This window comes from Gopherus flavomarginatus, chromosome 3 (assembly GCF_025201925.1).
Source record: "Gopherus flavomarginatus isolate rGopFla2 chromosome 3, rGopFla2.mat.asm, whole genome shotgun sequence".
Taxonomy (NCBI): Eukaryota; Metazoa; Chordata; order Testudines; family Testudinidae; genus Gopherus; species Gopherus flavomarginatus.
The window spans coordinates 47437329-47461906 of record NC_066619.1 but is presented as its reverse complement, the minus strand read 5'-3'; the positions used below and the strand labels follow the sequence as shown (position 1 = coordinate 47461906).

Genomic DNA, 24578 nt, shown 5'->3' with positions numbered 1-24578 from the left:
ACAAGCAAAAGACAGGTTTGCAGGGCTGTGGCCAGGGAAATAAGTACGTATGCAGCATCGCAAACCTGCCTGTGGCTGATGCTCGAAACATCCAGCACCTCATTCCAGGGCTGCAGCCCTGCAAACCTGTTATCTGTAATAAATCTGATATTAATGTTATTGCTAATGATTGTAACTAACTTGTTGCTGATACCAAAAATTGTAAAAATGTACAATGTGCATGATCTTTTGGAAAAACTCTTGAACATGTTAAGAGTGGTACATGATAGAAATCCTTTTGATTATGCTGTTTGGGTTCAACAAGAACACACTTTGTGTTAAAAAGCCTAATAATGTTAAGGTTTCATAGCTAATGCATAGACACATTTCTAAAACTTTCCACAGCAGAAAAACCACTACAAGCTTGAACTATTGTGCAAAAGGGGAAATGGTACACCTCGCAGCCTTCATAGCTGAATGCCAGAGTAAGTGCTCTCTGAAGAACATTAATGGCTTTGTTAAGTTAACACATAGACCAAACCCTGGAATCACTGAAGTGTTTCACAAAGTATTAACTAAGTTTTTAACTTTGGCCAAAGCATGCATCAATAATTTGGCCTCACAAAGAATTTAACGTAAACACAGCTCATATCAATGCTGGAGGGTCCTTAAAGTATATCCAGCAGCTCTAATTTTGCCCTTCCACACCAGCCTCAAGTTGGGGGTGCGATGCATGGCTAGAAAGGGTTAAACATCCTGCAAAATAAATACCCCTCATAAGACATGTCGAGAGATAATGTTTATGTTTTTGTGTATTTACACATGTATGAATAGGGTCAATGATGTAATCAACAGTCCCTGTCTATGCTGTATTCTGATAATTCAGAGGTCAAAAGAACATCCTATCATTTAAATGAATTGTAAACATGGGATATCTCGGTATTCATCTCTCTTTGAAATGTACTATGAATGGTGGAGGAACAAGCAAATAGTCTTATGTTAATTCTATAGCTAACTACTGGTGATGGACCTCCTTCAAAGTCATGCTAATTACCTTTTGAACTCCAACTTGTCCAAAGACATGAAATTGAATAGAAGATCCTTGAGTCCTGATTTTGTCATCTCAGATCTGCTTAGGCTTCATCAGGGGAAGTCTGAGTCGCAAGACTGAGGTCCCAGTGATGCTGGTATGCCCTGAATATGATATTTGGACACTGAACTATAACCTATGAACAATTTCTAAAAGAACTCTTTGCAACTACAAAGCTCATCATCTCTGCTATGGATCTGAATTTTAAGAATTGAACTCATGGCTGTATGTATATTGATCTTTTAAACATACTCGCTCTCTTTTTTGTTTTCTTTAAATAAATTTTAGTTTAGTTAATAAGAATTGGCTGTAGCATGTATTTGGGTTAGCTCTGAAACATTCAATAATCTGGGCGGCAATGTGTCTGATCCTTTGGGATTGGTATAACCTTTTCCTTTATATGATGAAATAAGATTTTCAGAAATCATCATATTTGACTAAGGTACCTGGATGTAGGCCTTAGGCTGGATCACTTTAAGGGAAGTATTGTTGTTTGGACTTCTGAGTAACCAGTAAGGTAATAAAGAAGCTGTTTTATACTGGCTTAGTAAATCTAAGTATTGGAATATCCACCAGCTTTTGGGGGATTGTCTGCCCCATTCTTTGCAGTTCACCCTAATTGACTGATGATAGCTGGCCCCCACTGGGCCGCCGGTCACAGTGGCATAGTCTTCCTTGGATACACATTACCACAGATTAATTGGGTTTTTTGGATCAGAACCACATGCTTGTCAACATTTAATTTTGATATTGGAGAGTTTAAGGTTTAAAAATCAGTTACAGTGAGTGTCCCATGATCAAGATACTGACAGAATAAGCCTGGAAGAACTGTGTTCTCAGAGGGGGTTGTCTTTTAAGAAAAAGGCCCTAGAGCAGGGACTGAAAAACCTGTTAATTGCTTCCATCCCTGGCTGCAGCCCTTGAAACCTCTCTGTGGATCAGGCTTTCCACACAAAGAAGTCAATAGCCAACATGCTTGTTGCCAACATAGGTGCCGACTCCGTGGGTGCTCCGGGGCTGGAGCACCCACGGGGAAAAATTGGTGGGTGCTCTGCACCCACTGGCATCTCCCTGCCCCACCCCCCTGCCCCAGTTCATCTCCACCTCCTCCCCTGAGCGCACCACATCCTGCTTCTTTCCCCTCCCTCCTGGCGCTTGTGCCGTGAAACACCTGTTTCACACAGCAAGCCTGGGAGAGAGGGGGAATGCGGTGCATTTGGGTGAGGAGGCGGGGCTGAGACAGGGATTTGGGGAGAGGTCCAATAGGGGCAGGGAGGGGTGGAGTTAGGGTGGGGACTTTGGGGCAGGGTTGGAGTCGGGGCAGGGCCGGGAGCACAAGCACCCACCGGTGCAGAAAAAAGTTGGCGCTGGTGGTTGCCAATATCTGGACCAATTAACATTATAGTTAATTGGATGGTATAATTTCCAGGAAGAATGTTCCCACTTACAGAAAGTTATTAAGAGGGTTGCTTCTCAGCTTGCTTTTCAGGAAGGTTATATGTGTATGTACTGAGCCAAAACTGACCATTATGGAAGGTCATAATCAGTAGCAAAAAGTGATGCTAAAGTACACTAGACACAAAACTGGATCTCAAGGTCTTTTTTATAATGCTAAGTACCTTGAAAAATAATGTCCTAGGTGTCTTATATTGGGCATCCAAATTAGTGGGTACTTTTGATCTTAATCTCTTTGTACGTCAGTTCCCTCTCTGTAACATGGGGACCCCCCATCTCAGAGGATTTTGGAAAATAAATTAATTAATATTTGTGAAGCACTCAGATACTATAGCAAGAGGCACCACAGAAAAGTTCATGAGGAAATTAACAATTCTGTCTTCAAAGTCTGGTTTGAATAGTTTGCAATAAATAAGATCTAGGACAGGCGTCCGCAACCTTTCAGAAGTGGTGTGCCGAGTCTTCATTATTCACTCTGATTTAAGATTTCACATGCCAGTAATATATTTTAATGTTTTTAGAAGATCTCTTTCTATAGGTCTATAATATATAACTAAACTATTGTTGTATGTAAAGTAAACAAAGTTTTAAAAATATTTAAGAAGTTTCATTTAAAATTAAATTAAAATGCAAAGCCCCCACAGACCAGTGGCCAGGATCCGGGCAGTGTGAGTGCCACTGAAAATCAGCTCATGCCATAGGTTACCTACCCCTGATCTAGGACTACACATTTAATAGTGAAGATAAAACAAAATATTGAATAGTTGCTCATTAAGTGAACACTGACTATTCTGTTAATGAGGCAGGTGACCGGTTGACAAAATAGTTGATCTTATAAAATAGTTGATCTTATAAATTAAAGACTTATTATAGTTGATCTTATAATTAAAGACTGTATCATAATGCATACACACAAAGGGGCTAAATTAAGGTTGTATAAGCAACCTTCATTCTGGGATTTCCTAATTTTGTGTGCATGAGTTTGCAACCTTAATAAAGTTCTTCTAACATATATTTGTGTAATATTATATAGTCCTTTAAGTTTATATCCAGGCACTATGTTTTATGTCACTGTTCCCCTCCATTATATTTATCCTTGAATTAGTATTTACAGGATTGAAATACTTACAAGTAGCTGATGGTGCCCATTAGATTAAAGGCTAGCCAATCAGGGAGAATACCTATTTGTTACTGAATTAATAAATCATTTATGTTGTGCCATAAATACATACAGTGCTTAACAATCATAAAGACAAATTTCTCAACCCTAAAGCATAACTAAGACAAAAAAAAAAAAAACCAAGCACAAGACAAACACAAAGTAACACTTAATGAGTGGAAGCAGGAGCACCTTATGGCTCTAGTGGCTCAGTGAATATGACCACAGAGGGGTCACAGAGGCCTTTCCTCACTAGTCTTACTGTCCCCAGGATTAGATGGTTTACTGTGAAACCAGGTGACTACATTCAAATGACTGCACTATGCCTTTTATTCCAGTGTCCAAATATACAATTACTCAAATAAATCAGTTTACTTAAGTGTGATCTCACGCATTCAAATGATATTTGAATATACACAAACTAATTTTTTCTTACAAAAAGTCATGGTACTTAATTAAAAAAATATTAATGTTGTATGGTTGGGATTTTCTGGTTTTTGTGTATGTAAAATCTCAAATGCAATGCTATACTATAGTGTGTATTATGCATTTAATCTAGCGCCATACTAAAGCAGGGCACCAACTCAAAGCAGCATTGCCTAATGGACTAAGCATGGGACTGGGATGTATGAACGGCTAGTACACTCTTGAACAAGTCAACAAGGCCAAAATTTTCAAAAGTGGTCACTGATTTTGTTGAGTGTGATGTTTTCCAGCGGTGCAAGGCACTTGTGAGTCTTATCTGAGCTTGCTGTGGATCAGCTCCATGAAACCGCCAGCTTCTGGAAATACAAGCAATATCTTCTAGGCCTCCGCCGACTTTGCTGTCTTTGTACAAGTTAGCAATAGGCACACATCAACCCCTGGTCCACCAAGCGTCCCTCTGGAATATCCAGGCCTTTGAACCTTCACAGAACACTCAAATTTGCTATTCCCAAAGGAATACCTCACACACCAGTTTGTAAGATTCAAGTCAGGATCCCCACTCTACTTAACACACAATGTTTATATAGTGAAAACAAGAATAAGTTTATTAAAAAGTGAGAATACTGGAAACAAATGCTTACATATGAAACAAAATCATAACATGCTTTCTAGAGCCTAAACTTACTGCAAGGCATTCCCCATCTACAGATAGCTCACTCAACGAGTCATTTCGCCCCTGTTTTCAATCAGTTTGGCTGACATTCTTTCTCCTAAGATCAAGCCTGCTGTCACCTTGTACTCACAGACTGAAGGAATAAAGGGGTTTATCTGCACCCCCGATATAGTTTCAAAATCCTGAATGTCAATCCTAAACAGGATAACCCCTGCTGTTTTTGTTTTTTCCTGCAACCACTGCAATCTATTGATTAGCATTCTGCTCAGATTGTGAATGAGTGTCCATTGTGAACCCTACAATACTTAATTTGCACATGACCACTCAGAGTGAGATATGCGTCATTTCACCGCTGCATGAGGGTATGCAGATCACCTTTTGGTGACTTGCCTTAACGCACAGATCTAGAGAATATAATTATTATATCTACTGAACTCCTCAGGTATTATCCCTACATATCTCTCACAATGATTATGACCAGCCAGGAGACTTCACATAACATTCTTTGGTGGACTAGTAGATGCCAGACCAAGGGGACCTCTGTAACCCAGTGCCCCCTGGCAGCTGGCACCAAGAGGTCCTTGGGTCACACTAGGCAAGGGCGGCTTTCACCCCACTCAGGCTTCTGTACTGGGACAAGGGTATTACCCTGGGGCTGACTCAGCCTGGTATTGGCCCGGCATGTTGCCTGGGTGCGCAGCCAGCACCTGTTTACACCACACTGCTTTTCGGGGCTGAGTAACTGGCGTTAGCCAACACACAGCTGGCACCTCGTGTAGACGTGACACCTAGCAACGGTGCCAGCCGCGCCGACGCACCTGCTACTGCTCCGCCTGGCGGCGGCTGGGCCTGACGCAGCGCCAGTGCCGCAAAAACAAGCCGCCCCAGCTCCGGGGACTCGGCGGGGCCCTGCTCCCCGCGCCAGGGACGTGCCTCGCGAGACGGGACCCAGAGCAGCCCCCGCCCGCGCTCCTTGGCCCGTAGACAACCGGCCTGAACAGCCCGCACCCACTTCCACGCCGCCGGTGACTCACTCACTCACGTCACGTGCCCTCGCGGCGTTCGAAACCCAACGTCCGCCCTCAAGGGGGCGGGGCTGAGCTGAGCTGCCGTTAGGCAGGTGCCTCGGCCCCGCCCCCCGCAGGTATCAGCGAAACTGGCGGCGGGAGGAGCTCCAGCAGTTGCAGCTGGTAGCGCCTCGCCGTGAGGAGTGTCCGTGCCGCAGCCCGAGTCCCGCCGAGCGCAGCCCGTCCCGGCCAGAGATGCGGGGGCGCCGCTGGCTGCAGCTGCTGCTCCTGTGCGCGGCGCTTGTGGCCGCCCCAGGTAAGAAGAGAGCGGCCGGGAGACTCGTCCCCGCCAGCGCGGAGCGGGGCCGCGCCGCCATGGGGGCGGGGGCGCAGCGCTGGGACCGGGCTGCTGGTGTCTTGGCCCCGCCACCCCGGCCCGATCGGTCCAGATTCCCCTTCCCCCGCCCGGAGCTGAGGTGACTCAGCCGGGACACGCAGCCGAGACCCCCGGCCGGGAGCAGCGGGCGCGGGGATCTGAGGCGCTCACAGGGACTCTCCCCCCAAGTAGCCGCCCCCAGGCGTTAGCAGCACCCGGGTGCGGTTCCAAGCGCGGCTCGCCCCGCTGCGGCCACGGGTCACGCCCCTTGCCCGGGGGTCGGCGGCCCTGACAGTCAAACGTTCGGAGGGCTGTTCGGGGGGGAGGCAGGGAAGCCGGCCCTCAAGGGCGGCGGGGGCTGGTTCCGCCGTTAAGTGCTTTCTGGGCAGAGAAGGGCTGAGCTCTGCCCCAGGTTGCTCACAATCTAAAGCCAAGTCCCAGACACTTGAAGATCAATATTAACGCCTTAAATCGCACTTAGCTGCAAAGAGGAAGCAGTGCGGTGTTTGAAAGTGGGACATAATGCGCTATGCAAACAAGCTGCTACATTTTGCCCTAGCTGTAGCTTGAGTGGCTTTTGTGGGTAGGGTGACTAGACCGGGTGAAAAACCGGGGTGGGGGTGGGGGTAATAGCAGCCCGTATGAAAAAAAGCCCCAACTATCGGGACTGTCCTATAAAATCGAGACCTCTCGTCACCACCCACTGCAGTTATCTTATCTACAGGTAAGAGCCACCTGGGCCCCTGTGGCAATTTAACGTGTAAGAGAAAGTATTGCAAAACAGACTTGTGTTTTTTATTTGGAGGGAAGGGGGTGGAAGCCAAGCACTTCTGGTCACTGATTCCACAGCATTTGGGGATCTAGGAGGAGCTATTAATCAACAGCACTGGCAAGGGATGGGCCAACTCTATCAGTCATGGATAATGTACAATTGTTATCAACTACTTTCTCTAAATGTCCCTTCCCCATTCACACATCATTTCTGAAATGAACTTTAGCCAACTTAAACTTGGTGTGGACTCACTGTGCCTTTTGAAAGTTAAATGGTTTATCATAAATTGGATCAGATTCCCTTTTAACTTAATTAGATTCTCAATTATAAATCAGTGGAACAGATTAAAAAATCTTGAGGTTGAGTCTCTGACATGACTGACATCAGAAAGTTAGGTCTCTTGTAAGCAGAGCCTTTCATTTTGCTATTTTTTATTTTAGTAATGGCCAGAATTTAACTGGTTTAAAAACAGTTTGTTTCACTATTTTCATTTGCATGCTTCAATACTTTACACAGCGAAAATCTAGTGTGTCTTTTGGAGGAGGGATAGTCTCAATTTTTATGAAAAGTTAAGATACAAAAGGCCTAGTGCAATATGTAGAAAATACAACTAATATCCTATCCCAGTGTGACAACTACTTTGTTAAGCAAATGCGTTTCTGTCTGGAAGCTGAATGGCCTCAGAACTACTGAGCTATTCTGAACCTACTGATGACTATTCCCCTGACCTTTACTATTACTTTTTAATTTTCTTTGATAGTTAACATTTGGGTTCTGTGTTTCTGCATTAAATGAATGTTGAATATAAAATGTGGAATATTTGATTATTAACTTGTATGAGTAAAAGTAACAAATTACTAAAACATTAGCTTTTTGTTTTTATAGAGGATCTTTTTAAATGCTGTATCTCCTATAATATAAATCTGTATCTCATCCATTCGCTATTGAATCTTTACCACATACATGGTTAGCACTGATGTTTACTGTTAGCACTGATGTATACTAGTGTTGGGTGCATACTTCTAAAATAGATATTTTCCAATCCAACCAATGAATATGGGGGAGTTGTTTAAATTAATGTAGAAAACTGACATGAGAAACATGAACACTTTTCTACTTTCTGTTATGGTAGCAGTTTTTTAAAGCTCTGGACATGGATGCATTATAAAATTCCAATTATAATGTACAACTGGTTACTGATTGACAGACTTGACAGCTATGCACCTTGCACTATTTGAAAACTGCTGAACTATGGTACAATTGACTCTAAAATGTACATTGTCAAGTAACTTGGGACTTGTCTAACCGTAAAAAAAAATAGTACTGCTTAAGTATACCTACAGTGTAATCAGAACAACCTCATTTCTGTGAATGCAGTTAGTTATCAGTACCATACGGGGGTAAGCAACAAACTGTACTGGTATTAACACTTATACCAGTGTAACTTATCAGTGCAGCTACTTCAGTTAACGAATGACTTTTTTAGCCAAAATAATTGCACCAGTAAAACTTGCTGTAACTAATGTCAGTTGACATTAATGGGTATGATTCCCTTTACACCCCTAGCTGACAGCTATACTAACAAATGCCTTACTGTAGATTCAGTTAGCTTATTTTGTTCAGGGAAATGGCATAAGCTATACCAGCAAAAGAGTTCTAACCAATATAAGCTTTACCAGCAAACTCTTCCCTAGTGTAGACAATGCCTCAGTATAAATGAAGGAAGCATACTGGTAGAGTTACACTGTAGACATGCTGCAGGGCTTTCAGCAATGCAGTTTACTTTCATATGGATGGTTCAGTGGTGTTAGGTAAGCTGCACCTGTGTAAACTGAGATTTGCAATGGTGTAGTCACATTTGTGTTTCTAACTAAAGTATTTATATAGTCCCCCTTCATTGTAGTTCTCCTCACAACACTCTTGGGAAGTATTTACAGATTGGGAACTGAAGCATAGAGAGAGGAAGTAACTCACACAAGAAGTTTGTGATGGAATAGGGAATTGAACCCAGGTTTCCCCTGTCTCAGGCTAGCAGCACCCTTACTGCTTGACCATCTTCCAGCAGTATTACAAATACTAACACTCATGTTTTCTTTCCTGTCTTGCTCTGAAGATTGACTGCAATTAGGGGCTTTTCTATATGGGGAAAACTGTTGATGTAGCTATGTTTTTTTTATTTTTCCTCACATAGATGGCTCAAGCTTTGTTTACTTTGATTCAGCTACTTACTCAAGTAGGCTTGAAAGGGTTAGATATTAGTAATATTTACTAATACCTAACCCTCCACCAAAAAAACCGAGAATTTGTGCATGGACATTGAATAATTTAACATTTATACATGGTGTAATAAAGGAATTGCATCATTGTAGGGTAATAAGCTAAAAGAAGAGAGAAAGAAAACTAAGGACAATCTGACTGGATTCAAGCATTGTTGCTAACTTTATTTTCTGTTAATGCCCTTCATAGTTTAGAATGGATTGGACTATCTGTTTAACGACATTGTACTAATCTGTCTCTTTCTTCCTCTTTAGTGGAAAGTCAATCCAACCGTACAAAGGGAAGAAGTTTTATTGGCCAAAAAGTTGAAAATAAAAGTGCCTCTGTAAAATCATATACTGTGGATGACTTTGCTACAAAAATCCTTACTGGAAAACTGACTACAGTTTTCCTCCCTGTAGTCTACATCACTGTGTTTCTTATTGGTTTACCAAGCAATGCCATGGCTTTATGGGTCTTTTTCTTCAGAACCAAGAAGAAACATCCAGCTGTGATTTATATGGCTAACCTGGCACTAGCAGATCTTCTGTTTGTCTTCTGGTTCCCTCTGAAGATTGCATACCATATAAATGGCAACAACTGGATCTATGGTGAAGGACTTTGCAAAGTACTCGTTGGATTTTTTTATGGAAATATGTACTGCTCCATTCTTTTTATGACATGTCTCAGTGTCCAAAGGTACTGGGTCATAGTGAACCCCATACTACACTCAAGAAAGAAGTCTGAACTGGCACTAGCAGTTTCAATTGCAATATGGATACTGATTTTCCTGAGCACCATTCCATTGTACCTTGTTGATCAAACTGCGTATATTTCAGACCTTAATATTACTACTTGTCACGATGTGTTGCCCCAGGATGTATTGGCTTGTGACATGTTTAATTATTTCCTTTCTCTAGCAATTGGAGTCTTCTTATTCCCAGCCGTTCTCACAGCTGTTGCCTACATACTAATGATTAAGACTTTGAATGCCTCCATTACAGATGTAAACATTGGAAAGAAACGGAAAAGAGCTGTCAAGCTCATTATTGCAGTACTATCCATATATCTTATCTGTTTTATACCTAGTAATATTCTACTTGTAGTGCACTATTCTCTGATCAGGGACTATGGCCAAAGTCACGTGTATGCCTCATATATAACAGCATTGTGTCTTTCCACTCTGAACAGTGGCATTGATCCATTCATCTATTATTTTGTTTCAAAAGACTTCAGAGACAACCTTAAAAATGCTTTCCTTTGCCGAAGTGTGCGAACTGCGAAGAGAATGCAAGTTTCTCTTTCATCAAGTAGATACCCTAAGAAATCCAACTCTTATTCTTCTAGTTCAAACACAACTAAGACAACTTACTAAATCTTCACTTGCAGTGAAAAAATGAACATTTATTAATATAGCAGTGAGCCTATTGTGTATAACGTGAATCTCTTATTTTTACAAGTGCATATGAAGCAAGCATCTGAATTAAACCACACTGAGACTTTAATTTCAAAACTGGCAACTGTTTACCTCTGTGAATTCCACATGGGAATATTGAATGGCATGGAAAAAGCAGCACCATCCTGAGTTTCAGATACTGTTTGAAAAAACAGTATTTATTCTCTAAATGGCAGAGAACTTCTGTAATGCTTTAATACCTATGGAATGTTGGATGGTGCCTTTATTTTAATCACTTCTGCATTTAACTCAATGTAGTGAAGGATGCTTTATTTTTATGTCTTGGTTATTGTACTTTTGTTTTATATACTATTTTTGTATACTAGAAACAAACAATTTAAGTATCTTGTTTCTTTAGGGCCCTGTCCCTTTGTACATAACTCCACTAAGATCAATTAAAGTAATTTGAGTAAGTAAGAGCACTCTCTTAAACCACAGGAGGTCAGTTTCTTATGCTTAGTAGAATCTATATTGTCGATTAGATTTTCCTGCTATTGCAAATACTGAAACTAGGGAAGCCTGACAAAATTATAACCTAGTCAGTTTGCTATCTCACTGGTATCGGTTAGCACTGAGGTAAACTAACTTGTTATTTGATAGGAATATATGCTGAGGCAAACTGTTTTGTATGATTTTGGCCAATATGTGATCTTAATGGGGCATAATATGCTGTATTTGTAGAATTGTCATGTAGCTGTTTCACTTTTACATACTACTACATTTGTATTAAGATATATAATGTAAATTAAGTCACTTTTTATAACTTACTATGTTTGGAAGTCATCATTTCTGTTCCTGTTTAACACTTTCATATGTCAGTGATCTGATTTGCATTACCAGATTTTAGGTTAAAAAATGTTTTTTTGTTGTTTTTTTCCTAAGTACAAATGTAGAGTTTCTCACATCTGACTGCAGTATTAAAAACTAAGTACATTTGCCTAATGCTACAATTCATTAGTGCAAACTTTCTTGATGGGAGGCATATATGTAGATGAGAGGAATAGCCAGACAAAGTAGTAATTCAGAACAGCTGGCAAACAACTTGGTGTGCACAAACATTTCTAATTTACCTTTTAGTTAAATTTGGTTAATGAACTAAGGTGTTTTTATTTATTTTTAGTTTTGCATTCATTAGACTTAATCCATTATGGATGCTACGTAGCATCACCCACCAGCTTTTCAGAGTAAAAGTGAGCTTATGTTCAGATGATGCCTTGGCGTGAGGATTAAATTTAAATTCATAACTGCTCCCTGAGTGTCTGAAAAAAATCTATGAAGTACTGCCTGTTTAGGGCTCTTAAGTGCTACTGCAATATAATGGTGGACCCAGGATCTCATGCTGCTAACCACTGTACAAACAGAACAAAAGATGCCTGAAGGAGTTTAGTCTATATATGGAACAACTACTGGATATGGACAAAAGGAGAGCACAAAGAAACCCTTCTGTTCAGCATGATAGGAAGTGGTCTTAGCAAACCAGCTGCCTAGCCTTACGGGCGTCAGTGGAGAAACCCTGTATCAAAAACAAAACAAATTCTGTTTTGTTGAGTGTTGGGCACTACTGTTGTAGAACAAACTTTTCAGATTCATTGTACCCCACCAACTCTTACCCTTGTTCATGTCCCCCTGCCCCCTTGGGGCCAGGAGTGGGGCCTTGGCTCCAGGGGGGTGGGGGAGAGAAAGGGATATGGACAGGGGCCATAGGAACAGGGATATGGGCAGGGATGAGTGCAGAGCAGTGGTGGGGCCACAGCTGGGGGTTGTACTGTGGGGGCACACTCCCCCTGCTCCCTGTGGGGACTGGCCCACCCATGCATTGCCCCTCCCACCCCAACATTCCTCCGCCTCTCCCTAGAGAGATGTGCCCCACAATTCAAGGACTTCGACAATATATGCTCACTTCATTTTTTAAAGTCAACTACGGTCTGCAATCCTAGTAGCTTACAGTGTTTCAAATGATGTTAGTTTAAAACAGTAGCAGGATATTATTCATGCCACTGTTAAGTGTGAGCTCTCTAAAGCTGTGTCTACACTAGGAATTGTGACAGAAAAGGAGAATTTCCAGTAAGTTAGCTTTCATTATAAGCTCCGTGCAAAAAATGGAATAATCTCAAATATGGAGTGGACACTAAAGTTAATATTGTAAGCTATGGCACTGAACACTTTAGTTGTGTTGGCTGAGTTCACTGCACACAGCAGAACTTCCTTGCACAGGGGTTCTCAAACAGGGTCAGGACCCTTCAGGGGTTGCAAGCTGTCAACCTCCACCCCAAACCCTGCTTTGCCTCCAGCATTTATAATGGTGTTAAATATATAAAAAGCTGTTTTTAATTTATAAGGGGGGGGTTACACTCAGAGGCTTGCTGTGAGAAAGGGGTCACCAGTAAAAAAGTTTGAGAGCCACTGACCTTGCTTCTCTCCATTCTGTACCACCACCACCCCATTCCCTTATTTCAGGGCAGCCCTGCAACCCTACCCCCACTCTTCATGCCAGAGACTCTATGACCCTTTTCCCCAAGTCTTTCCTACTTCACTTCATTCCTCATACCCATCCCCATTTCAGAGGCTCTGGATATTGCCTCCTTTTCACCAATGCCAGGGGCTAGATGTGTATCTCCCTCCCCTGTCATTGTTAGGCTTCTGCGTGTGTCTTCCCTACAGCGTTAGCCTTGGCTAATCTAGCCTGGGTGGAGAGCATCTCCTGCGTGAACCCCTACCTCATGTCAGATGCCTGAACTGCATCCATAATGGTGCTGTGTGCTGGAATGAATTTCAGATGCAAATTCCCATGATCCTTAAAGGTGCATTAAATTGGGCCACTCTAATGAATGCACTGCTGCTTATGCTTCCTGGGGGTACCAAGGGTTGTGAGGCACCTTACTACCCCCTAAGCTTAGTGGGAGGAAGCCTTGTCTGTGCCTGCTGGGGGTCATCTTCCCCAACTCCACTGGCCCTAGGCAATACAAGCACTGCCCTCTAGGCCTCGCAGTCCCCATGGTCACTTTATAGGTGAGTGATAGGCACACTCCAACTCTCAGATCCTCTGTGCATTTCTCTGGAGTGCCTAACCCCTAGCGCACTGGCCACACAGCTATCACCAATCTGCTGCTTCCTAAGAAGTATGCCCCAGCACAGGGGCTCTCATGACATATTTTGGTGGCCTCAAAGTGGGGGGATGACAAGCCCTGAATGAGGAGAGATAGAGGGGGGCTAGGGGAAATGGGGGTGAGGGGATGGCTGTGGGAGTCTGGGAGGCCAAAGCCTGAGCCCCACCACCTCTGCAAAAGTGGAGAACTCACTGACTGCCTGCTCCTGCAGCATTGTGCCCCAGGTGTCTAGAGGGAGGCAGGGCCCAACCCCTACTGGCAGCCCAAGCAGCCAACACCAAGGCAGGGCATCCAGGAGCAAAAGGCAGGGGGAAGGGCCGCTGCTTTGCCCTCCCACACAATCCCAACCCAGGAGGCTGCGGCTGCAAGAAAAGCCCCTGGTGGCCACATGCACGCACAGCAGACAGCATTTGAGAAACACTGCCCTAGCATATCAGTTTAACCTCAGAGCACCGCTCTGCTTAACTCACATTGCCCTTAGACATGATTTTATTTTAAACAAGTCTTTTATTTAGCAAAGTGCCTTCAAGTAGAAGTATTGGAAACAAATGGTTACATATCAACTCATAACATGCATACTAGACTAGGATATGGCTACAATTGCAGCTGTACAGAGCTGGGAGTTAAACCTGTCTTCATACAGCTGAGTAAGGAAAGCGCTGCAGTCTGGCCACACTGACAGCTACCAGCGCACTGTCATGACCACATTTGCAGCATCTGCAACGGCATTGGGAGCGGTCCATTATGGGCAGCTATCCCAGCGTTCAAGTGGCTGCAACGGTGCTTTTCAAAAGGGGGAGGTGGAGTGGAATGTGATTGAGCGTGGGGGAGAGAGTGGATTTTTGGAGGCGACACTGTGTCAGCACGCTGCCTTGCAAGTTCCGACCCCCTACCCCACCCCTCTCTCACCGAAAGCAAACATCCTCTTTTCCTCACAGACCAGATAAGCAGCCGCTCGGAAACGGACCTCACTCCACCCTCCTGCCTGCCGCACTGGTTCTCTCCTCAAGCAAACACCAGCTGTGGGCGTTCCAAAGTTAAAATTTTCCTTATGCAAAAACCTTCTGTGATAGAAGGCCATATAGTTGTGGCCAAGTGAGGGGAGAGCAGGAAAGGAAATGAGAGTCAAAACTGGCGTGATGAAGAGATGAGCCATAATGTCCCCAGGCAAATGAAAGCTGTGAAGTTGCTTTCTCTACCTTGCAGCAGTCAGCGTATATCCTGGCAATAGTTAAATCCAGTCTTTATGCTAGGTTCCATCAGCAGTAAATTTGCTGGTGGGAGGTTGCCTTTGGGAGCTGGCTTGAATGTGGAAAATGACAGTGTTGTTGGGGAGCAGGGAAGTCTCTTCTGGCATACCTGTTTGATTGGTATTGCTGTACAAATTTACCACACAAATATAATTCGCACCAATTCTTCCCTACCATTGTTATTGTTGTTTTTATTGTTCTTCAATTGTAATTGCCAATCGTTGCTTTGGTTGTAGGTGTATATCATCAAAAAGGTTGCTTAGGTCCTTGAGTGGCTTTATTTGGGGATGTGGAGACTAAGAAACTAAACCTGGAAAAGCTAAGGCTGGGTGAAACTGCTTGAGAGGAAACTGGCAGTTTAGCAAAATAAACGGTATGATGCATAAACTTCTTCATGTGTGAAAATGATTTTAAAACATGAGGCATTTATATTTAGGTTATTCTGTGCTACAATGTTTTTGTAAGCATAGCTATACGAATATAGTAGTGGTTTCCAAACTGGGGTTCACGAAATGTTAAAATTCCCTAATGGTGGACAGAGCTGTCTCTAGGACCCCGGGCAACATGGGGCCTGCAGCCTAGAGCCCCTGGACTTCCAGGAGCTAAGCAGATCAAAGCAAGCATATCTATCACACTGAGGAGATTTAAATTTCAAAACTCCTTATAAAAATGGAAAGGGAGGTGGATATTTTTTGCTGTTTTTTAAATTAAATAGGCAGCTGGTATTGTTTTTAAAATTATTATGAAGAACAAGTTTAAGCTTTGTTGGAACGTCTGTTGTTTGCCTGGATTTCTCAAGACCTGAATGCTTGTGTAGGAGGAACCCTTTGAGTTGGCTTCATAAATACCTTCATGTTGTTTCACATCTGATACTCCTGGATGAAACATAAGAGCCTTGTCTATTATGGGCTTGGCTACACTGGAGTGTTGCAGCGCTGGTGGTGGCTTTACAGCACTGCAACTCACTTACCGTCCACACTTGCAAGGCACATACAGCGCTGTATCTCCTTGGCTACAGCACTGGCTGTACTTCATCTTGGCCTGGGGAATAATGACTGCAGCGCTGCTCTGCCAGTGTGGCCACAAAAAGCACTGTTATTGGCCTCCAGAGGTATTCGGAGATATCCCAGAATGCCTGTTCAGCCACTCTGCTCATCAGTTCAAACTCTACTGCCCTGGCCTCAAGTGACCCGCCCTTTAAATGCCCCGGGAATTTAAAAAATCCTCTTCCTGTTTGCTCAGCCAGGTGTGGAGTGCAATCAGTGAATCTTTCCAGATGAGCATGCCTCCATGTGCCAAAAGAGCCCCAGCATGGAACAATGGCGAGTTGCTGGACCTTATCAGTGTTTGGGGGGAAGAAGCTGTGCAGTCAAAGCTGCGCTCCAGCCGTAGGAATTACGATACCTATGGGCAGATATCAAGGGCCATGCTGGAAAGGGGCCATGACCGGGACACACTGCAGTGCAGGGTTAAAGTGAAGGAGCTGTGGAGTGCCTATTGCAAAGCCCACGAGGGAAACTGTCGCTCCGGCGCTCCCCCCACGACCTGCTGTTTTTACAAAAAGCTGGACGTGATACTTGGGGGTGACTCCACCGCCAATCCGAGGACCACGATGGACACTTCAGAGCGGGGGGGAGAGAGAGAGGAGGGGGAAGAGGAGGAAACCGAGAGTGAGGGTACTGGGGTGGAGGGAGACACCCCGGAGTCCCTGGAGGCATGCAGCCAGGAGCTCTTCTCAAACCAGGAGGAAGGTAGCCAGTCGCAGCAGCTGGTACTTGGTGGAGGACAAACAGAGGAGCGGGTTCCCGGTAAGTGGCTTTTATTTTCAGGATGGAAATTTTTCGGGAGAGGAGGGAGGGTTCTGCATGCATGCATGCCTAGATGCTGAATAGTGCATTGATGTGGTCTATCACGTTGTGGTAATTGACCTCGGTAATCTCTTCACACGTTTCAGCCAGAGCGTGGGCAATGCGCTTGCGCAAGTTTATTGGGAGAGCCACTGTGGTTCTTGTCCCAGTCAGGCTAACGCGTCCGCGCCACTGTGCTGCGAGGAATGGGGGGACCATTGCAAGACAGAGGCAAACTGCACAGGGGCCAAGGTGGAATCCGCATTGCTGTAGAAGACCCTCCCGGCTCTTCCCTGGTGATCCGCAGCAGCGAGATATCTTCCAGGATCAACTTCTGTCCCAAAGCTCTTTCCCTTGTGCCCTAATGTCAGGTCAAACCCCCCTTCCCCAGTATCCAGGTTCTTACCACCACCAGCTGCCTCCAACACCTGTATGTTCACCAACCAGCCCAGAGAACTACGACCCTTATCCTCTGCACTTAACCCCCATCACCATGCAGTATAGGCATCCTGAAGTGCAGCAGTCATTGCACAGCACTCCAGATAGGACATATTCAAACCTGTGTCTGTACAGTTCCCCACGCCATCCCCCTGCCCTTTTAGGTTCCCAAAATGTTGTGTGTCTGTCAATAAAGTTATTTTCTTTTCAATAAATGAATTCTTGGCTTTGAAAACAGTCTTTATTATTGCAGAAAGTCAAAGATACCTTAGTCCAGCAAAGAAACAGGCACTGCAAATCAGCTTAGGAAACACAGATTCCTACTAACATTGTAACCACTGCACTTCACTCCCGTGCAAGGCACCAAACATTACTGTTGGTTTTCAGCCTCAAATTCCTCCCTCAAGGCATCCCTAATCCTTGCAGCCCTGTGCTGGGCCTCTCTAGTAGCCCTGCTCTCTGGCTGTGCAAATTCAGCCTCCAGGCTTTGAACCTCAGAGGTCCATGCCTGACTGAATTTTTCACCCTCCCCTTCACAAGTATTATGGAGGGTACAGCACGCAGATATAACCATGGGGATGCTGCTTTCTCCCAAGTCTAGCTTCCCATACAGAGATCGCCAGCACCCCTTTAAACGGCCAAAAGCACACTCCACAGTCATTCGGCACCGGCTCAGCCTGTAGTTGAACCGGTCCTTGCTCCTGTCAAGCTTTCCTGTATACGGTTTCATGAGCCAGGGCATTAACGGGTAAGCGGGTCTCCAAGGATCACAATGGGCATTTCGACGTCCCCTACTGTGATCTTCTGGTCTGGGAAAAAAGTCCCTGCCTGCATCTTCCTGAACAGGCGACTGTTCCGAAAGATGCGTGCATCATGCACCTTTCCAGGCCAGCTTGTGTTAACGTCATTGAAATGCCCATGGTGATCCACAAGTGCCTGGAGAACCATAGAGAAATACCCCTTCCGATTAATGCACTCGGATGCTAGGTGGGGTGGTGCCAGAATAGGAATATGTATCCCATCTATCGCCCCTCCACAGTTAGGGAAACCCATTTGTGCAAAGCCATCCACAATGTCCTGCACGTTCCCCAGAGTCACGGTTCTTCTTAGCAGGATGCGATTAATGACTCTGCAAACTTGCATCAACATGATTCCAACGGTCGACTTTCTCACTCCAAACTGGTTCTTGACCAATCGGTAGCTGTCTAGAGTTGCCAGCTTCCAGACTGCAATAGCTACCCGTTTCTCCACCGGCAGGGCAGCTCTCAATCTCGTGTCCTTGCATCGCAGGGTGGGGGTGAGCTCCTCACACAGTCCCACGAAAGTGGCTTTTCTCATCCGAAAGTTCTGCAGCCACTGCTGGTCATCCCAGACTTCCATGACGATGTGATCCCACCACTCAGTGCTTGTTTCCCGAGCCCAAAAGCGGCGTTCCATGGTGCTGAGCATTTCCGTGAATGCCAGAAGCAATTTAGTGTCATATGCATCAGGCGACTCGCAATCATCGTCGGACTCCTCATCACTTTGGATCTTAAGGAATAACTCAAGTGCCAAACGTGATGTGCTGGCGAGACTCGTCAGCATACTCCTCAGCAGTTCGGGCTCCATTTCCCACAGAAATCGCGCTGCATAGAAACCGTTGAGAGAGTCAAGATGGCGCCAAACGTGGACGGAAAAACAGGGATTGCTGGGATGTGAAGCGATGCATCACGGGACGTTGGGACAGGAAGCAGAATGATCCACATCCTCCGCCCCCTTACAAAACTCACGGTGCCAAAATGGGACGAGGTGCTCTGTGGGATAGCTGCCCATAATCCACCACTCCCAACACCGCTGCAAATGCTGCAAATGTGGCCACACTGCAGTGCTGGTATGACGATGTGATCCCACCACTCAGTGCTTGTTTCCTGAGCCCAAAAGCGGCGTTCCACGGTGCTGAGCATTTCTGTGCTCAAACCCTTATAACAGGCTTATTCAAAGTGATATAAGTTATGAAAGAGAGATCTTGGAAGAGTGTTGCCATTTTCATAATATAATAAAAATACTGTAATGATAAATAATAATTAATAATAAATAGTGTGTAATAAGCATGTCATAAAAACAATTTTTATATTTCCAAGATCACTGCTTTTATAATTTATACTCAGGTAAAGGAGAAAATCCCTGGAAATACTTATTTTTAGGAGGGGGTTTGTGAGACTTGACATTTAAGTGAAAGGGGTTCACAGGTTGTTAAAGATCGGGAACCACGGCAATATCGCTATACTGGCAGTGCCTTCTACTGGAAATGCTGCATAAACCGACTAGTTCAGCTGCCATAACTATACCACTTCCCCAAATGAAATTAGCTCTGCTGACAGATGCAGCTTTTTCCACACTGGGTTTTGCTCACATAACTATGCTGGCTAGGTAAAGTGATTTTTTTTCACACTCTTAGCTGGCAGAGCTAAGCTAGCAAAATTTTGTACTGGAGACAAAGCCTATGTACAGACAGGGGTGGATTAACATCCCGTGGGACTGGGGCTATTAGATTTTGTGGGGCCTCTGTATACAAGTCTTTTTCCTAATTTAAAACAAAATGATCACAATTATGGCATCGAGACTATTAACGCTATACTAAACTTGTCTTTTAATTAATGTAAAGCCATTCTATGGTTACATTTCAGTAGAATACAGTTAAGTTAATTCAGAACAGCCTACTTCCTACCTTAGAACAGCTGTTATATTAGTGCCTTTCTGGGAGGGAGTTTGGGTGCAAGAGGGGGCTCTAGGCTGGGACAGAGTGTTGGAGTGCAAGAGAGGGTGAGGGGTGTGGGAGGGAGTTTGGGTGCAAGAGGGGATTCTGACCTAGGGCAGGGGTTTAGGGTGCAGGAGGGGGTGCAAGGTGCAGGCTCCAGCTGGGAGGCACTTACCACAGGAGGCAGCGTGTCTCCATGCACTGCTCACTCCTGCAAGCACCACCTCTGCAGCTCCCATTAGCTGGTTCCTGGCCAATGGGAGCTGAAGGGATGGTGCTGGGAACAGGGGCAGCGCATGGCGCTGCCTTCCCTCTCGCAGCAGTGACCGCAGAGTGCATTATGGCCAGCAGCTGCTGCTTCCGGGAGCGGCTTGGGGTCATGGCACACAGGCAGCCTGCCTGAGCCCTGCTGCGCTGCTGGACTTTTAGTGGTCTGGAGATCATGATCAACTGGCAAAGGCTCCAGGATTGACCAATCAATCACGATCGATGTGTTGGTGACCACTGAATTGTATATAATTATGGATTTATTTTTGCAGGGCCTTCCTTAGCCCGAGGCCCTGGGCTGCAGCCCCTAAAGCCCCTGCATTAATCCAGCCCTGGTACAGGAACCAGTGGATAGCTGATGCATCATCTTCTTTTAAACACCTGCAAGCTTTGGAACTACAAAGCAACTATTTATTTTTTTCCTTTTTAGTCCTTAATATGTCATGAAACAGTAAAAAATGCTGCCTCGGAGTTTGATTTAAGGAACCCTTTAAGTCTCTTTCACAGAAAAATTGGGGGAGATTTCCTTGATTCTTAACTGAAAAACTGTGGGTTTGTTTTTTATCTCTCTTTTTATTGGTGTGAGAGGAGCCATAATATATGCAGAAACTGATTTACAGTGATGTCACCAGGCTGTAACATGAGCAGCAGCTCTGGTTACCTTAACTGATAGGCAGGCAATACACAGCTGGAGAGGGGGAAACTGCAGCCCCTTGGATAGTAAGGAATGTGAGCACTTCTTAAAGCATTTGATAGTGTTCTGACACTTTCAGACAATACAAGTTGCCTGAAAGGAAATGGTAGGGGTGATCTCTTATTTATTACTGAAGTCTGGTATACTTGCAACATAGTAGTTTTACTGAAAAATAGCTATTTGTAAACCCTGGCTTAAAGGGGAACTGCAGGCTTTTGAAAAAATGGTAAATTTGTAATTTTTCAAAAATAGGGAAAGGGAATATAGTCTAAAGCGTGATTAGCAAAATGTGAGACAGCCATTATCTCCCTGAAACACTCATCTACTCATTTCCTGTTTCCTCTACTAGAATGAGAACATACATAAGAGAGATAAGATGGGTGAGGTAATCTAAGCTCAAAGGCTTGTCTCTTTCATCAGCAGAAGTTGGTTCAATAAAATTACCTCACTCACCTTGTAGCTAATATCCTGAGACCAACATGGCTACAAGGACAGTGCAAACAATACAAATAGAACAGGAAAAGCCTCTCACTGTGACTCAAAGAGCTGCATTGGCATTTTACCAGGATTCCAAAGGTTGCATTAAATTTTCGTGTAATTTACACATCATTTTATGTAATGCACACAGTGGTAATACCTATCTTCCTTGGATAGTAAATTTTTTGTTTTGTCTTTCTAAGTAATTGAATTCTCCATCTTAGCAGCTTTGTCCTCTCCCTAAACTAAAGTTACAGGAAGAAGACAGCTGAGCCTGGCATCTGCATTTTACGAGGGCCAATGCAGCTGATTGCATCAATACACATGTTGCTCATTCTTGTAACGCCCATAAGTACAGGCTGAAAAAGCTTTTATTTTCATTCCTTTGTAACTTTCTCAAAACATCCTTGGAGGCGGAAATTTCTCATGCTTCATTTCACCCTAGAGGTGAATTTTATTTTTGGAAATTTTTAATTTATTGTAGCATGAAATATATATTCCCCCAAAATATTATACTTTTCAAAACCATTGCTACCTCAAACATTATTTAGTGTTTCAGCTTCAAACATGTCAACAGTAGTTCTTTTCACTTTGTCATGATAACTTGAAAGAAATTTTATTCAGAGAAGGTAAGGGATTGAAAGTGACCCAGATAAACTTCTGTTGCTCAGGAAACCAGAAGTTGATAAATGCTGAGTATCCATAATCCCTTTTTTCCCTATACTGACTCAAGTTAGTGGTGTTCCAAAACCTTTGTTAAGAAAAGGTGCTGGGATCAGACCAGAGACCCCAGATCCAAGCAATCCCCAAGTTCAGGCTTTGCAGTGAATACAAAGGAGAGCAGGGGTTTTGGGATCTAATCTTGGCACTTTTCACCTTTAGCCCTCTCAATTTCTGGACCTGGTGACAGTGGAGTCAAGGAGGAGATGAATGGTAAAAGTTCCTGCGCCAATACTTCTAGTAATTTTAATAACAGCATCAGGAGTGGGGAGGAGTCTGCTAATGACATGTACTACAATGTATAACTATAATTGCTCACAGTACAATAGTAAGATTCCTGAGAGATACTAGAGAAAAGTTAGAATACTGACCTGTTTTGAATTTATTTTAAAAAAAGTGCTCAGAGAGTAGAGTGATGGATATAGTGTAAAAATTTGCAGTAGATAGAAACAAGATTATCTAGACAATCATTACCACGCAACGGTCTACCCACTGAGTGAAGCTTATAATATACAGTCCTTTCCCTCAAACCTACAGACCACAAACTGGTTAGAGATGAAGAGCTAAAACATGGAAGGTTTTTTTGTCAAATGTGGACAATTTCATGTGCCCTTTTTATGCCCCTCTTCCTTTATAGATAACCCTTTTTCCTCCTTCCCTTTTCTTCCCAGTTTTGAGGGGGGTTTTCCCCCTCTCTCTTTTGTGTGTTTTCCCCCCCTGGCAAATCTTGTTCGCACTTTTCCAACTCTTAGGGTGACCATATTTCCCAAAGGGAAAACAGGACACCATGTGAGGCTAGCCAGAGCCCCCTCACCACATGGGGCTGGCCCAAGCCGCTCGCCTGAGTCCTGCCTGCCCCCAGTGTGGGCAGGGCTGGGGCTGGCAGTTGCTACTTACCCAAGCCCTGGCTACCCCTAGTGCAGACAGTGAGGGGTAGCTCAGTGGTTTGTGTATTGGACCACTAATCTCAGGGTTGTGAGTTCAATCCTTGAAGGGGTCTGGGGCAAAAATCTGTCAGGGGGTTGGACTAGATGATTTTCTGAAGTCCCTTCCAACCCCAATATTCTGTGCTTGCCCAAGGCCTGCCTGCCCCCTCCATAAGGCTAGGGCTCACTGGAGTTGCTACTTGCCTGACCCCTGCCTCTCTCCTCATTCTGGCATGCACCCCACTTTTTTTTTGCCAAAAAGTTGGGATGCCAGGACAGGGCTTAAAAAAGGGACTGTCCTGGCCAAAATGGAAAGTATAGTCACCCTACCAACTCCCCCTTTTTTATTCTTATCCCTGCTTATTTTTATATATATGTGAGGGGTGGAGGGGTTGTTCACTGCTTTTCCATCTCTGCAGAACTTTTGCGCTTTGCACATGGAGGAGCTGTGATTTCCTTCTGCACTGAACTCCCGAGGAGCAGCGCTGCAATGGGAAATTGGCTGTGCTTCTAGATAAATGGTAAAAGCTGTCTTGTAGGTGGACCTGTTTATGAACCAGTAGTCCCTTGCCACACATTGTTCAATCTTGATATGCAGATGGGACCAAGCCACGCTACAGTCTCAGCCTTTGCAGTCCGAAATAGTTCTCTTCCAGCATAAATATGTCAAATTTTAGGGGTTTGCTGAGATTTTCATGAATACCTCAGATGATGATCAGAATGTTTGTGACTAGTATGATCCTCCACAGAGGAGCAAGTTGAACTGGAGCTGTTTATTCATTAATATATTGATTAATCTTTTTCATTATTCAGCCAGCTCTAATAATTACAATAGCTTCCCTGTCATAGAAAATTTTACAGTGTAGGTAGGACCTAGGGAGGTATGAGTCTAATTAGCTTCTCGGCAGACAACCCTTTACACACAGAGCATGCCACAAAGGGCACAGGCTGCTGTCAGTGTAGAGCATTATGGCCTTGTTTACGCAAGGAATTTCAACCATTGGTGTTGAGCTACCCCTAGTGTAGAGAAGAAAAACCGCTGCAAACCGAGATGGTCACTGATGCAGTTTATTCTTGCTTGGAACAGGGATAAAATGCATCAGTGCAAGTTGTAGATTATGATGACTTTGCTTGTCTACACCAGGAGTTTTTGCTGGTACAGCTATGCTAGGGGCTGTCCACTGATAGATGGAACGGGTGCAAATCAACTGTTGCTGGCTTTCGGGAGCTGTCCCACAATGCCCCACACTGACAATACAATCAATACAAATGCTCCTGGTGAGGACACGCACTATCAACAGAAGGAACCAAGTGTGTGTGCACACAAGTGATTTAATAACTGCTGTGGCTGTATGCTGACATAAGGTAGCTCGACACAATTGTAGTGTAGACATGGCCTTAGTATTTACGAGCTCCAGACAAAAATGTTGCAAGCAAGTTTGTGCTTGTTTACTGAGGGCTTATCC

The 24578-nt window shown here is 44.2% G+C and overlaps 1 protein-coding gene across 1 annotated transcript; it reads left to right on the top strand.

Moving 5' to 3' along the window:
- Positions 1-5912: 5912 nt before the first annotated feature.
- F2RL1 (F2R like trypsin receptor 1) lies at positions 5913-11416 on the top strand. The gene is made up of 2 exons (XM_050944609.1): positions 5913-6105; positions 9469-11416. Exons 1-2 carry the CDS (start codon positions 6045-6047, stop codon positions 10566-10568), a joined length of 1161 nt encoding a protein of 386 aa, XP_050800566.1. The 5' UTR covers positions 5913-6044; the 3' UTR covers positions 10569-11416.
- The last annotated feature ends 13162 nt before the right edge of the window (positions 11417-24578 follow it).

Coding starts and splice junctions, on each gene's coding strand:
- F2RL1 (XM_050944609.1), top strand. CDS start 6,045: ATGCGGGGGCGCCGCTGGCTGCAGCTGCTGCTCCTGTGCGCGGCGCTT. Junction 6,106..9,468: donor GGCGCTTGTGGCCGCCCCAG/GTAAGAAGAGAG, acceptor CTTCCTCTTTAG/TGGAAAGTCAATCCAACCGT.